Here is a 12,735-nt window from a genome sequence, read left to right on the forward strand (position 1 = left end):
GAGGTTCTTCCGACTCACCTTCAAGTGCTTCGTGGATTGCTTCTGAGCTCCCCCCGGGCACGGAGCCGCCCCCGAGCCGCCCCCGGTCCCCGGCCCCCCGCGCCATGCCCCCCGTCCCCGCCGACACGGCCGCCCCGCAGCCTCCCGCCGCCCCGAGCCGCGACGCCGCCGCCCCGACGGGCTCCGGTAAGAGCGGGGCTGAACCGGGCCGGGGAGGGATGCGGTGCGCGTTGGGGGGGGTGGTTGGGGGGGGGCCTGCACGGCCGACGCGCGACCGCGGCGCGCCCCTCCGGTCCCGCGCGGGGTGAGTCACCGCTCGCATTGTGACGTCACGCGGCGGGCTGACATCTGACGTCACGCCCCCACGCGCGGAGCGAGGGGCGCGGGGGGGGATCGCGCGGGACATGGGGACCCCCCCCCCCCGCGTCCCCCTTCCTCCCCACCCGTGAGCGCTGGTGACGCGGCGCTGCCCCCCCACCCCCCCAGTTCCCGTCCGTGTCCCGGCAGAGGGCACCGAGCCCCCCGCGGCGGGAGAGGAGCGGACGGTGACGGCGCCGCTGGTGGGAGCCCCCGGCCCCCCCAGAACGGCCGCCCCGGAGCGGGAGACATGGACCCGGCAGATGGACTTCATCATGTCCTGCGTGGGCTACGCCGTGGGGCTGGGCAACGTCTGGCGCTTCCCCTACCTGTGCTACCGCAATGGAGGAGGTGAGCCCCGGCGCGGGGTGTGTGTGTGTGTGGGGGGGGGTGGTGGGGGTCCGCCACCTGCCCGCCCTGACCTACATCGGCGCGCGGCGAGGGGGAGTGCGCCGAGTGACGCTCGCCATTCGCTGCGCCCGGCGGGCGGCGCGGGGGGGACCGGCGAGGGGGGGACGGCACGGCTGAGCCGTACCCTGAACGGCCGCGTCCCCCCCCCCAGGCGTCTTCCTCATCCCCTATCTGCTCATCGTCTTCGTGGGCGGCATCCCCGTCTTCTTCCTGGAGGTGGCCCTGGGGCAGTTCATGAAGCAGGGGGGCATCGCGGCGTGGAATATCGCTCCGCTCTTTAAAGGTATTCGCCGTCCTCCCCCCTGCTCCGTGCCCTGCGCGGGGCCCCCGCAGCTCCCTGTCCACGCCCCGTGTCCCGCAGCCAAGGATGGCAGCTCCCTGCCCTGCCCTGCAGCTCCCCGTTACCGTCCCCGAGAGCCACGAGTCCCCACTGTGCCCATGGCTGATCCCACGCCATCCCTTTGCCCATCATCCCACACCTGCACATCCCGTCCCCGCCATCGTGGCACATCCTCTCCCCCTGGATCACTGTGGGCACACAGAGCCCCGTGCCAACCCCACCGCCACGTTCCAGGTCTGGGCTTGGCCTCCATGGTGATCGTCTTCTTCTGTAACTCCTACTACATCATGATCCTGGTGTGGGGGCTCTTCTACCTGGTGCACTCGCTGACCGACAAGCTGCCCTGGGCCACCTGCGGCCACGCGTGGAACACGGAGCGCTGCGCAGAGTTCTTCCACCTGGAGCTGTGCCGTAACGCCAGCGCCAACGCCAGCGCCGCCGCCACCGCCCTCAACGTCAGCTGCTCCGACATGCGCTCACCCGTCATCGAGTTCTGGGAGTGAGTGTGGGGACGGCGCGGGGCGGAGGGGACGGGGATGTGTTGGTGCTCAGTGCCACCCCGCCATGCAGGAACAAAGTGCTGCGGCTGTCGGGGGACCTGAGCGAGCCGGGGGAGATGAACTGGCAGATGATCCTGTGCCTGGTCTCCACCTGGATCATCGTCTACTTCTGCATCTGGAAAGGTGTCAAGTCAACCGGGAAGGTAACGCGGTCCCACGGCTGTACGGGAGGTGCCACCAGTGCTTGGGGACGTCCAAACCCCAGCCCTGATGGGGACACAAGTGGCACGGGGCGTCCTGCCCCATAGCACCTCCTGCCCCACGGGGCTCTGACCAGCTCCCTGTCCACAGATCGTCTACTTCACGGCGCTGTTCCCCTACGTGGTCCTCATCCTGCTGCTGGTGCACGGCGTGACGCTGCCCGGTGCACTGGGTGGCATCGTTTACTACCTGAAACCCGACTGGTCCAAGCTGGCTGAGGCGCAGGTGAGGGCGGGGGGGGCAGCGAGGCCATGGAGAGGGACAAGGGACACGCAGTGCCCCTAAACCCCAGCGCCGTCCCCATGCCCCAGGTCTGGATCGACGCTGGCACTCAGATCTTCTTCTCTTACGCCATCGGGTTGGGCGCGCTGACGGCACTGGGCAGCTACAACCGCTTCCACAACAACTGCTACAGGTAGGGCTGCGCCGCCGGGACCCCGCAGAGCCCCACAGAGCTCCTGCACAGCCCATAACCCACTGTGCCCACAGGGACGCCTACATCCTGGCCGTCATCAACAGCTCCACCAGCTTCTTCTCTGGCTTCGTCGTGTTCTCCGTGCTGGGCTTCATGGCCTCAGAGCAGGGCGTGGATATCTCCAAAGTGGCCGAATCGGGTGAGTGGTGCGTGCTGCGGGCCCTGTGTATCCTACAGCGGGTGGCACCGCTCACCCTACTGTCCTGCAGGTCCCGGGTTGGCCTTCATCGCCTACCCCAAAGCCGTCACACTGATGCCCCTGTCCCCGCTGTGGGCCACGCTCTTCTTCTTCATGCTCCTGGTGCTGGGGCTGGACAGCCAGGTACGGCAGTGGGGACGGGGACGGGGCTGGGACCCTGTGCCCCTGCTGACCCCTCTGTGTGCCGCAGTTTGTCGGTGTGGAGGGTTTCATCACTGGCATCCTGGACCTGTTCCCCCAGCCGGGGGCCGGCTCACTGCGCCGTGAGCTCACGGCCGCGCTCTGCTGCATCGTCTGCTGCCTCATCGACCTCTCCATGGTGACACAGGTGGGGACGCGCACGGACATGGGCCAGGGCCGGGCTGTGCCTTCCCGTGGCATGGGGCTGGAGCTTCCATGGCTGTGTGGGGTGTCTGTGCCATCTGGGGTGGCTGTGCCATTGGAGTGCTCTTGGACTGGGGGTGTCTGTGCCGTTTGGGGTGTTGTGTGTGCCATTGGGGTGCCCATGGCGTTGGGCTGTCTGTGCCATTTAGAGGATCCATGACATATGGGGGGTCTGTGCCATTTGGGAAGGTTGTGCTACTGAATGTGCCCATAGCACTGGGGGGTCCCTGTCCCATTTGGGGTCCCCGTCCCATTTGGGGTCCCTGTCCCATTTGGGTGCCCATGGAGCAGCCCGGTGAACGCAGTGCTGTCCCGCAGGGCGGCATGTACGTGTTCCAGCTGTTCGACAACTACTCAGCCAGCGGGATCACGCTGCTGTGGCAGGCGTTCTGGGAGTGCGTGGTCATCGCCTGGGTGTACGGTGAGGCTGTGGGGATGGGGAGGGGTGCAGGGATGGACACCCGTGGGACCCCGCTGACGTCCCCGTCCCCGCAGGCGCTGACCGCTTCATGGACGACGTGGCCCGCATGATCGGCTACCGGCCGCTGCCCTTCATGAAGTGGTGCTGGGCCGTGGTGACGCCGCTGGTCTGCGTGGTGAGCGGGGACGCGGTCGCGCGTGGGTCGGGGGGCGCTCGGGCGCCCTCGCGTGGCCGTGTGCGCGCTGCCCCGGCCGGAGCTCCGCGGGCTCCGGGCTCCCCCCGGCGGCGGCTGCGGGCACGGCGGTGGGTGGGGGGTGGGACACTCGTGCGGGGGGACGCGCGTGGGGACGGCCGTGGGAGCTCGCTGCCGCTCCGCGCAGGGCATCTTCTTGTTCCACGTGGTGAACTACAAACCGCTGACGTACAACAAGACCTACGTGTACCCGTGGTGGGGCGACGCCATCGGCTGGGTCCTGGCTCTCTCCTCCATGCTCTGCATCCCCTGCACTGTCATCTACAAGCTCCTGCGCTGCAAAGGCTCCTTGCGCGAGGTGAGGCAGCACCGGGCCACCCTGGTCCCTGTCCCCGTCCGCACCTGAATCCATTCCCTGTTCCTTCTGGCATTTCCATCCCATCACCTCACGTTGGTGGCTCAGTCCCATCCTGAGCTGAATCCCATCCTGATCCCTGATGCCTTCTCCCCATCTCATCACTGTCCCCATCGCTGTCTCGCTCAAAGCCAACCTCATCCAAATCTCATCCCCGCTTCTATGATTGTCTCTGTTCAAATCCCATCCTTGTCCCCATCCCTGTCTCTCTCTCAGTGCCATCTCAGTCCCCATCCTCACCCTGCCACTGCTGCCCTACCCCCTCTCTCAGTCCCATTTCAATCCCTTCCTCCCAGTCCAAATCCTATCCCTGCCTTATGCCCATCAAAACGCCATCTCTGTCCCCGTCCCCCCTAATCCAAACCCCATCCCCACCCACATGCTCTGTTCTGTGCCACGTCCCCAATGCTGACCCCATGTCCCTGCAGCGCTGGCAGCTGCTGACCACGCCAATCTGGGGCCACCACCACCTGGAGTACCTGACGCCCGAGGCCGAAGCCAAGCTGCTGGCCCCAGAGCCCCCCAAGGAGAAGACAACGCTCTTCGAGACTGTGATCTGAGCGTGGGGAGGGTCGCGCTGCTCCCGCCCGCCATAGCAATAATGCCAGCACCACCTCCCACCCATGCAGCCCCGCGCCTGGGCCCCCCCCGCCGCACTGTCCCAGCCTCTATGCAGGGAGTAGGGGGTGGTGGGAACCGCTCGGGGACACGGGGACGGGGCGGCCACGGGGGTCCCCAGCGCCGGGAGGGGGGTGTAAGACATGGGGTGTGGGTGGTGGGAGGGGGTAAGTGAGTAGGACAGCTCCTCCCTGGCCTCCGTCCCTATGCCCCACTGCCCCCCAGCCCGGCCGCCCCGGCCGGTGGCACTTCGCTCACTAACCGCTTCTGTAGCGTTTGTCTGGTGTAACCCCAACCGCCCCGACATCTGGCAATAAACTGGGAGACCCTGGCACACCCCGGCTTGGGATGGTGGCACCAGGTTGGGAGGAACTGGGTGTGGGGGTGGTGACACTGAGGGGCTGTGGAGAAGGGGCCACCTCTCATTGCAGGAGGCAGCTGCTGCCCTGTGCCCACTTGGCTGTGGGAGGGCTGTGGGACTGAGAGTTGCACAAGCCTGTGTTTGATGTGGGGCTGGGGGTGTCAGCGGTGTATGCTGCCCCAGGAAGTCCATGGGCATCCTGCCCAGCAGTGAGGTCAGGGATGTCCCCATCATGAGAGACAGGGAGGGAACAGTGGCACCGCCTGCCCAGGCCGTCGCTGCATCATGCCTTGTCACACCACCACGCCATGTCATACGGCTCTGTTGTAACACCCTGTGCTGTGCCGTGGTGGGGGGCTATGCCATGCTGTGCTGTGCCAAGTGGCCATGCCATGCCAAGTGGCTGTGCTGTGCTGTGCCAGGGGCTGCACTGAGTCCCAGTGGGACCGGGGCACAGTGGGGTCTCATCCTGGGACACTGGCTGGTCCCACCGCTGCACCCTCTCACCCCACCACTGTGATCCAGCCTTTCCGGCCCCACCGCCATCTCACACCATAATTAGTGCAGGCAGGGCGGAAGCTCCCCTACTAATTGCCGGTGACTCGTTAGTGCTGGAGCGCCATGTGCCTGGGGTGCGGCAGGACGATCCGGCAGGGCTGGTCTGCGGGCATCCCGCTGTGCTGTGCGGGTCCGTGGGGCCGTGGCGGGGCCCTCATGTCACAGCATGTCACAGCCCTGTGATAAAAGCAGCGGCTGCGGGGCGGCGTTGGGGCACAGCAACACAGAGAGCAGAGGCAGCGGGACGGGGCAGGGAGGGCAGCCGGGGACAGGAGGTGCAGGGGCTGCGGGCCACACAGCACCATGAACAAGATCACGGTGTATGAGCGCGCCGACTTCGAGGGGCTGAGCCGTGAGTTCACCTGCGATGTGCCCGACCTGCACGAGCTGGATTTTGGCGACTGCATCGCGTCGCTGAAGGTGGTGGGGCAGCCCTGGATCGCCTACACGCAGCCCAAGTACGAGGGCGAGCCGCACGTCTTCGAGGAGGGTGAGTACGAGGCCGTGGAGCGGCCCAACAGCTTCTCGGCGCTGCGCCTGGTGCACCACGACCTGCTGGACCCACAGATCACCCTGTACGAGCGGCCCCACCTGCAGGGCGCCTGCAAGGTGGTCAGCGAGGAGACCAACCTGGCCTACGGGTACTTCAACGACCGCGTGGCCTCGCACGTGGTGCAGCGCGGGGTCTGGCTGCTGTATCAGCACCCCAACCGCGGCGGCTGGCACTGCCTGGCCTGGCCCGGCGAGCGTGTGGACGACTATGGGGCACAGCTGAACTTCCAGGCCAGGCTGTCACACCTGCGCCCGCTGCGGCCCGGCCGCCCCACGGTCACCGCACGGCTCCTGTGGGACCAGAAACGCATCGAGGAGGAGCGGGAGGTGCTGGTGGATGAGATCGTGGGGGTGAACGAGACCGAATCAGAGCAGGCGCTGGCGGCCGGCAGCACCCGGGAGTACAGCACCACGCTATGGCAGAGCTTCCGCTTCAGCAACGCCACCAGCCTGCGGGCCGGGCTCTCCTTCACGCTGACCGTGGAGGCCGGCAACGTGTTCACGGTGCACAAGGGCCGCAGCGAGTCGAGCACCAGGAGGGAGCGCAGCGAGGTGGCCCTGCCCGCCAAGGTGCCGCCGCGCACACAGCTCACCGTCCACGTGCTGCGCAAGGAGGTGACGCTGTCGGTGCCCGTCGTGCTCACCATCACACAGAACGAGGCGGTGCGCACCGAGATGGGCGAGTACCGCAGCGTGTCGGGCACCAACGTCTGCGCCAGGTTCAGCATGAGGCCGCTGCCTGCTGGTGGCACCGGGACGGAGGAGCAGACGGAGAATGTGGCGGGCACAGAGCGGGCACACAGCGTGCAGGTGGGGCAGGAGGCCATGGGGACGGAGCCAGGGGACAGCTTGTGTGTGGAGCAGGTGCACACCGGGTGCTGAGAGCAGGTGGATGTGCCAATAAAGCCCTTTCTGAACTGCAGTGCTGGTGATGGTGGTGTGGGTGAGGGGGGGTATCCTGGGGGGCCACAGTCCCAGCAGCTGCGGCAGCTACAATGGGTGGGTGTGGGCACAGAGGTCAGCTCAGGGTGCAGGGTAAGGGAGGGGACGTGGGGAGGGACACGGGTGGCTGCGGGAACTTAAGGGGAGGTACAGGGGGGTGGGGCGGCCGTGGGGATACAATGAAGGGGAAATGGGTGGCTGTGAGGATATAAGAGGGTGCAAGGAAGAGAGATGCGGGGACACAATGGGGGGATACAAGGGCAGGGGTGGCCGTGGGGATACAATGGGGGGATGAATGGAGGAGACGGGTGGCCGTGTGAGGCACAAGGCGGACACCCGGGGCTGCACCACGGGTCCCACCGCCGACAAAAGAGACCCAGCCCGCTCCTCACGGCTCCGCCCCCCGCCCGCCCCCGGCCCCGCCCCGGCGCTGCCCCCCACGTGTCCGCCGCGGGCAGCGGCCCCTTTAAATGATGCAACCTGCCTTCCGCCTGGCAACGCCCCCCTGCTCTCTGATTCGCGGAGCTCGCGAGGAGCTCCCTCACTCCATTGGCCGGAGCGAGCTGCGCTCTCTCCCGATTGGCTCACCGGGGAGGGCGGGGCGGCGGGAGGCTCCGCCCCCGCAGGCGGGCAGGGGCAGCATGGCGGCCATGGCGGCGGCGGAGGAGGCGGAGGCGCTGGAGCTCTTCACCGGGATCGGGCTGAGCGAGGCCAAGGCCCGAGAGACGCTGCGCAACGCCGCGCTGAGCGCGCAGCTCCGCCGGGCCGTGCTGCAGGCCCGCACCGCGCTGGGACCGGGCCTGGATAAAGGCACCGGAGCTCTGCTGTACAACGCGGCTGCACGGCTCCGCGACCCGGAGCGCTTGGCCTTCGTGGTGGGGTACATCGGGCGGAGGGAGATCCGCACCGACCAGCAGCTGGGAGGTACGGCGCGGCACGGTGCGGCACGGCACGGCACGGCGCGGCATGGGGGTGGGGGGAGCGGGGCCCGGTGCTGAGCGCTGTGTGCCCGCAGCCGCCCTGCAGTACATCCGCAGCCACCCGCTGGAACCGCTGGAACCGGCCGACTTCGAGCGGGCGTGCGGCGTGGGGGTGCGAGTCAGCCCCGAGCAGATCGAGGAGGCGGTGAGTGGGAACGGGGGGGGCGCGGAGGGAACGGGAACCGGGGGGTCGGGTGTGTCCTTCCCGCTCAGCCCCGGGGTCCGCAGGTGGAGGCCGTGGTCAGCCGGCACCGGGAGCAGCTGCTGGCGGAGCGGTACCACTTCAACACGGGGCTGCTGATGGGTGAGTGCGGGGATGGGGATGGAGTCGGGCCTGGGGGGCTGCTTGAAGCCCACCGGGCCGCACCCCACGCTGTGTGCACCAACAGCGGAGGCGCGGAGCCGGCTGCAGTGGGCGGATGGGAAGAGCATCAAGAACGAGGTGGATCTGCAGGTGGGTGCTGGGCACTGCGGTACAATGCGCCGTGGGCCACCCCGGGCCTGGGACACCCCGTCAGACCTCCTTCATCCCACCCAGGTGCTGCATTTGCTGGGACCAAAGACAGAAGCTGATCTGGAAAAGAAACCAAAGGTGATGCAGAGGGGCCAAGTGGTTGTTCCTGAGCGGCCACAGCTGCCATTGCAGGACAGTGCTATTGCTGGGGGGTGGGTATGGCTGGAGGGAGGTGTGTGCACAGCGGTCGCTCAGGCTGCTGTGTTCATCCCTGCAGGCTGCCAAGGCCCGTCCGGGCACGGTGGAGAAGCAGAAGGCACCTGTGGTGGAGAACGGTGAGTGGCCCCATGGCAGCTTCCACAGCCCTTTGGTCCCAGCAGCCCCCGGGCTGTGATCAGGCATCACCACACTCAGTGTGAGCACAGGCTGCACTCTGTCCCACCAGGCAGTGCTGGCTCAGCTCTGTCACTCCCCACAGGTGAGGTGGGCACAGAGACAAAGTCGCTGCTGGAGCAGCTGCGAGGAGAAGCTCTGAAATTCCACAAGCCGGGTGAGCACAAGGAGGTACTGCCTGCAGGCTGCCAGGCCTGGCACTGTGCTGTACCACTGACCACACTGTTCCCACAGGAGAGAACTACAAGACGGAGGGCTACGTGGTGACACCCAACACCATGGCTCTGCTGAAGCAGCACCTGGCGGTCACGGGTGGGCAGGTGAGATCGAGTCTCCGAGTACAGTGACCCCCTTGAGGGTGCCATTGTGGTGTGAGGCTGCGGTGGGCTCTGCAGAGGCACAGGGCATGCGGGATTGTGTCAGTACTTTCTCTTTTCCCCCCATGCAGGTGCGGACACGGTTCCCTCCAGAGCCCAATGGCATCCTGCACATTGGCCATGCCAAGGCAATCAACTTCAACTTTGGTTATGCCAAGGTGAGCTGCCAAGCCCTACAGCCTGCTCCCTTCTCCCTGCATCCTCTGGCTGTGTCCAGGCCCTGTGGGGAGCAGCTGCTTACTTTCCTCACTTCCCCAGGCCAATGGGGGCATCTGCTTCCTGCGCTATGACGACACCAACCCTGAGAAGGAGGAGGAGAAGTACTTCACGGCCATCCGGGAGATGGTGGAGTGGCTTGGTAGGGCTTGTAATGGGGAGGGCGGGATGCTGCATGCAGCTCCTGCTGCCAAGCCCTAGTGATGACTCAAACCTGTCCTGTCCCCCCCAGGCTACCAGCCCCATGCTGTGACCCATGCCTCAGACTACTTTGACCAGCTCTACGCCTGGGCTCTGGAGCTCATCCGCAGGTGAGTGTGATGCGGCGGTGCCCAGAGATGGCTGCTCCTTGTCCAGGGGTGGGCTGCTTATGTCCGCTTGGCCATGTGTTCTCCCTGCAGGGGACAGGCCTATGTCTGCCATCAGAAGGTTGAGGAGATCAAGGGTCACAACCCACCACCATCACCGTGGCGGGACCGGCCCGTGGAGGAGTCACTGGTGCTCTTTGAGGTACTCTCAGCCAGGGACTGTGTGCCCATGGGGTGCAGGGCCCAGCTGATGGCCTTTGCTTGCCTTGCAGGACATGCGAAAGGGGAAGTTTGGGGAGGGGGAGGCCACACTGCGTATGAAGCTGGTGATGGAGGATGGGAAGATGGACCCCGTTGCCTACCGTGTCAAATTCACTCCGCACCACCGCACCGGGGACAAATGGTATGGAGAGCCCATAGCATCCCACAAGATGTGTCATGGATGGGTCTGTGTGTGGGGGGGGTAGGAGGGTCTTGGAAGAAAAACAGGGAGGCTGGAGCAAAGTTCACATTACCTGTAGGTGCATCTACCCAACATATGACTATACCCACTGCCTCTGCGACTCCATCGAGCACATCACCCACTCCCTCTGCACCAAGGAGTTCCAGGCCAGGTGAGTGCCGTGCACAGCCCCGGGCAGGGGTCACCGTGTCCTTGTGGCTGAGCCAGGCTGTGCTTCCTTGCAGGCGCTCCTCCTACTTCTGGCTGTGCAACGCGCTGGATGTGTACTGCCCCGTGCAGTGGGAATACGGCCGCCTCAACCTGCTTTACACCGTTGTCTCCAAGAGGAAGATCATCCGCCTGGTGGAGACTGGGGCTGTGCGGTAGGGGTGGACCAGCAGACGGCGTGGCTGTCGCTCAGGGCATGCTGGGTTGTCACAGCAGTGTTTTCTCAGGGACTGGGATGACCCGCGGCTCTTCACGCTGACAGCCCTGCGTCGGCGAGGCTTCCCTCCTGAGGCCATCAATAACTTCTGTGCACGGGTAGGCACCAAAGGATGGAGCATGTGGACGTGTCCCCATAGCCAGCAGGGTGACAGCAGTGCATTCCATCCCGCAGGTTGGTGTGACAGTGGCCCAGGCGACGATGGAGCCGCACTTGTTAGAGGCGTGTGTAAGGGATGTACTGAATGAGCAGGCCCCCCGCGCCATGGCCGTGCTGGAGCCCCTCAAGGTCACCATCACCAACTTCCCGGCCCCCCAGGTGAGGCTGCTGTGGGCTGGGCTGGGTGCGGGGGTCCTGGGGCAGCATTCACCCCCTCCCGTCCCCCAGGCAATCGACGTCCTCGTGCCCAACTTTCCTGCTGATGAGAGCCGGGGCTTCCACAAAGTGCCCTTCCAGTCTGTTGTCTACATCGAGGAGACTGACTTCAAGGAGGTGAGTTGGGCTCAGTGCCACTGAGCAGAACAGGGAGAGGGACACAGTCATGGGGATTCAGCTGGAGATGGGGATCTGTGCTGCACCCCGTCCTGCAGCAGTGCATTCTCTCGCAGGAGGCAGACAGGGGCTACAAGCGCCTGGCCCTCGGGCAGCCTGTGGGGCTGCGGCACAGCGGCTACGTCATCGCCGTGCAGAACGTCATCAAGGTGCGTGGCCCTGGGCGGGGGGGGCTGTGGGCTGGAGCTGCCCCCTGATGGCTCCTCTCCCCCCACCTCAGGATGCCCATGGGCGCGTCACTGAGCTGGAGGTGACCTGCACCAAGTCGGATGTAGCAGAGAAGCCCAAAGCCTTCATCCACTGGGTGTCAGAGCCGCGGGTGTGCGAAGTGCGGCTGTATGAGCGGCTGTGAGTACCGGGGCAGCACGGCAGTGGTGTAACCTGGCTGCTGTCACCCCACTGCGGGGTGCTGCTGCCACACAGCCCCTTTGGCTGAGTCTCATTGCAGGTTTTTGCACAAAAATCCCGAGGACCCTTCGGAGGTGCCGGGTGGATTCCTGAGTGACCTCAACCCCGTGAGTGCCAGCAGTGATTTGCTGCAGCTCTCCTGTCCTCAGCATTGGCACAGAGAAGCTGGAGGTGCTGACAGTGCTGCTTTCCCCCCTCCCCAGGACTCCCTTCGCGTGGTGGACAATGCCCTGGTTGACAGCTCTGTCCTCGGGGCGCAGCCCTTTGATAAGTTCCAGTTTGAGCGTTTGGGCTATTTCTCAGTGGATCCTGACAGCACTGACAGCAAGGTGAGCCCTGGGCTGAGGGGCAGCACACCGCCCCCCTGCAGGGCTGCAGTGCTCTGAACCCTGCTTCTGTCTGTACACAGCTGGTGTTCAACCGCACTGTGACGCTGAAGGAGGACCCCGGCAAAGCCTGAGCCCTGCTGCCACATCACTGCCCGTGTGCCCCCCACCCAGGGGGAAGGCTCCTGGGCAGGGGGCAGGATGGAATCCAGCCTCACCAAGAGCCGCAGCTGCCTTAGCACAGCCCCACGGGGCAGTGCCCGTGTCACCTCAATAAAGTGGAGCATCGCAGCCTGGTCCCTGTGTTCAGCCCTGGGGTCAATGGGAGCGGGGGGGGGCGGTGCCGTGTGGCGGGCGGTGCCGCGGCACGGTGTGATGCTGCGTGGGGATACGGACCGCGGCTGACGGGGAGGTGCGCGCGCTGTGTACAAACAGCGGCTGCCGTCCCGCGTTAAGGTGGATTCGGGTGGGGCGAGCCCTGCCCGGCCCTGGGCTGCAGGTCCCCGCGGAGCCCCCGCGGTCCCGGTTCGTCCGGTCGCAGCTCTCTGTGCCCGGACCCTTCGGGGCCGCCGTGGGGTGCGGGACTCTCTGCCCGTCCCCGTGGGCCACCTTAACCAGCCGCGGGGCCGCACCGCGCACACGGAGCGTTAAAGCGGCCTCGGGCAGCGTTCAGCTCCCGATCCCGGCGTGCAAACAGCGGCGCTGGGACGGCAGCAAGGCTCGCGGCCGGCACCCACCCGTGGGCACCCCGTGTGTCGGGGCCCGCCCGCAGCCCCGTGTGTCGGCCCGCAGCCCCGCGTTGTGCCCCGCACAGACACGGGGCGCCCCGTGCCCAGCCCCGCACCGT

General features: G+C 66.3%; 4 protein-coding genes across 4 annotated transcripts; all 4 read left to right on the forward strand.

Moving 5' to 3' along the window:
- Nucleotides 1-89: 89 nt before the first annotated feature.
- On the forward strand, nt 90-885 carry LOC116654022 (sodium- and chloride-dependent creatine transporter 1-like). The gene is made up of 3 exons (XM_032447296.1): nt 90-186; nt 508-708; nt 806-885. Exons 1-3 carry the CDS (start codon nt 105-107, stop codon nt 883-885), a joined length of 363 nt encoding a protein of 120 aa, XP_032303187.1. The 5' UTR covers nt 90-104.
- Nucleotides 886-898: 13 nt separating this feature from the next.
- On the forward strand, nt 899-4,908 carry SLC6A8 (solute carrier family 6 member 8). Its single transcript, XM_032447247.1, has 12 exons — nt 899-1,051; nt 1,343-1,607; nt 1,679-1,811; nt 1,960-2,094; nt 2,181-2,284; nt 2,359-2,483; nt 2,554-2,666; nt 2,734-2,871; nt 3,246-3,348; nt 3,423-3,523; nt 3,729-3,899; nt 4,385-4,908. Exons 1-12 carry the CDS (start codon nt 1,003-1,005, stop codon nt 4,514-4,516), a joined length of 1,569 nt encoding a protein of 522 aa, XP_032303138.1. The 5' UTR covers nt 899-1,002; the 3' UTR covers nt 4,517-4,908.
- A 114-nt stretch (nt 4,909-5,022) lies between these two features.
- Nucleotides 5,023-6,982, forward strand: LOC107319923 (epidermal differentiation-specific protein-like). Its single transcript, XM_015875290.2, has one exon. It carries the CDS (start codon nt 5,797-5,799, stop codon nt 6,925-6,927), a length of 1,131 nt encoding a protein of 376 aa, XP_015730776.1. The 5' UTR covers nt 5,023-5,796; the 3' UTR covers nt 6,928-6,982.
- Nucleotides 6,983-7,595: 613 nt separating this feature from the next.
- QARS1 (glutaminyl-tRNA synthetase 1) lies at nt 7,596-12,184 on the forward strand. Its single transcript, XM_015875444.2, has 23 exons — nt 7,596-7,911; nt 8,003-8,112; nt 8,196-8,271; nt 8,357-8,421; nt 8,506-8,559; nt 8,699-8,756; nt 8,900-8,971; nt 9,049-9,134; nt 9,263-9,349; nt 9,450-9,549; nt 9,640-9,718; nt 9,809-9,917; nt 9,988-10,118; nt 10,237-10,329; nt 10,403-10,540; nt 10,613-10,700; nt 10,777-10,920; nt 10,990-11,094; nt 11,211-11,303; nt 11,375-11,502; nt 11,603-11,669; nt 11,766-11,891; nt 11,972-12,184. The coding sequence occupies exons 1-23, from the start codon at nt 7,629-7,631 to the stop codon at nt 12,020-12,022; spliced, it is 2,343 nt and encodes a 780-aa protein (XP_015730930.1). The 5' UTR covers nt 7,596-7,628; the 3' UTR covers nt 12,023-12,184.
- Nucleotides 12,185-12,735: the final 551 nt, after the last annotated feature.

This window comes from Coturnix japonica, chromosome 12 (assembly GCF_001577835.2).
Source record: "Coturnix japonica isolate 7356 chromosome 12, Coturnix japonica 2.1, whole genome shotgun sequence".
NCBI classification, from domain to species: domain Eukaryota; kingdom Metazoa; phylum Chordata; class Aves; order Galliformes; family Phasianidae; genus Coturnix; species Coturnix japonica.

Bases quoted from the DNA above. Each gene is read 5' to 3' on its own strand.
- LOC116654022 (XM_032447296.1), top strand. From the start codon at position 105: ATGCCCCCCGTCCCCGCCGACACGGCCGCCCCGCAGCCTCCCGCCGCC. The intron at 187-507 runs GTAAGAGCGGGG...GTGTCCCGGCAG, and splicing joins CGCCGCCCCGACGGGCTCCG to AGGGCACCGAGCCCCCCGCG. The intron at 709-805 runs GTGAGCCCCGGC...GGCGAGGGGGAG, and splicing joins GTGCTACCGCAATGGAGGAG to TGCGCCGAGTGACGCTCGCC.
- SLC6A8 (XM_032447247.1), top strand. From the start codon at position 1,003: ATGAAGCAGGGGGGCATCGCGGCGTGGAATATCGCTCCGCTCTTTAAA. The intron at 1,052-1,342 runs GTATTCGCCGTC...GCCACGTTCCAG, and splicing joins TATCGCTCCGCTCTTTAAAG to GTCTGGGCTTGGCCTCCATG. The intron at 2,872-3,245 runs GTGGGGACGCGC...GCTGTCCCGCAG, and splicing joins ACCTCTCCATGGTGACACAG to GGCGGCATGTACGTGTTCCA.
- LOC107319923 (XM_015875290.2), top strand. From the start codon at position 5,797: ATGAACAAGATCACGGTGTATGAGCGCGCCGACTTCGAGGGGCTGAGC.
- QARS1 (XM_015875444.2), top strand. From the start codon at position 7,629: ATGGCGGCCATGGCGGCGGCGGAGGAGGCGGAGGCGCTGGAGCTCTTC. The intron at 8,560-8,698 runs GTGATGCAGAGG...TCATCCCTGCAG, and splicing joins ATCTGGAAAAGAAACCAAAG to GCTGCCAAGGCCCGTCCGGG. The intron at 10,701-10,776 runs GTAGGCACCAAA...TCCATCCCGCAG, and splicing joins TCAATAACTTCTGTGCACGG to GTTGGTGTGACAGTGGCCCA.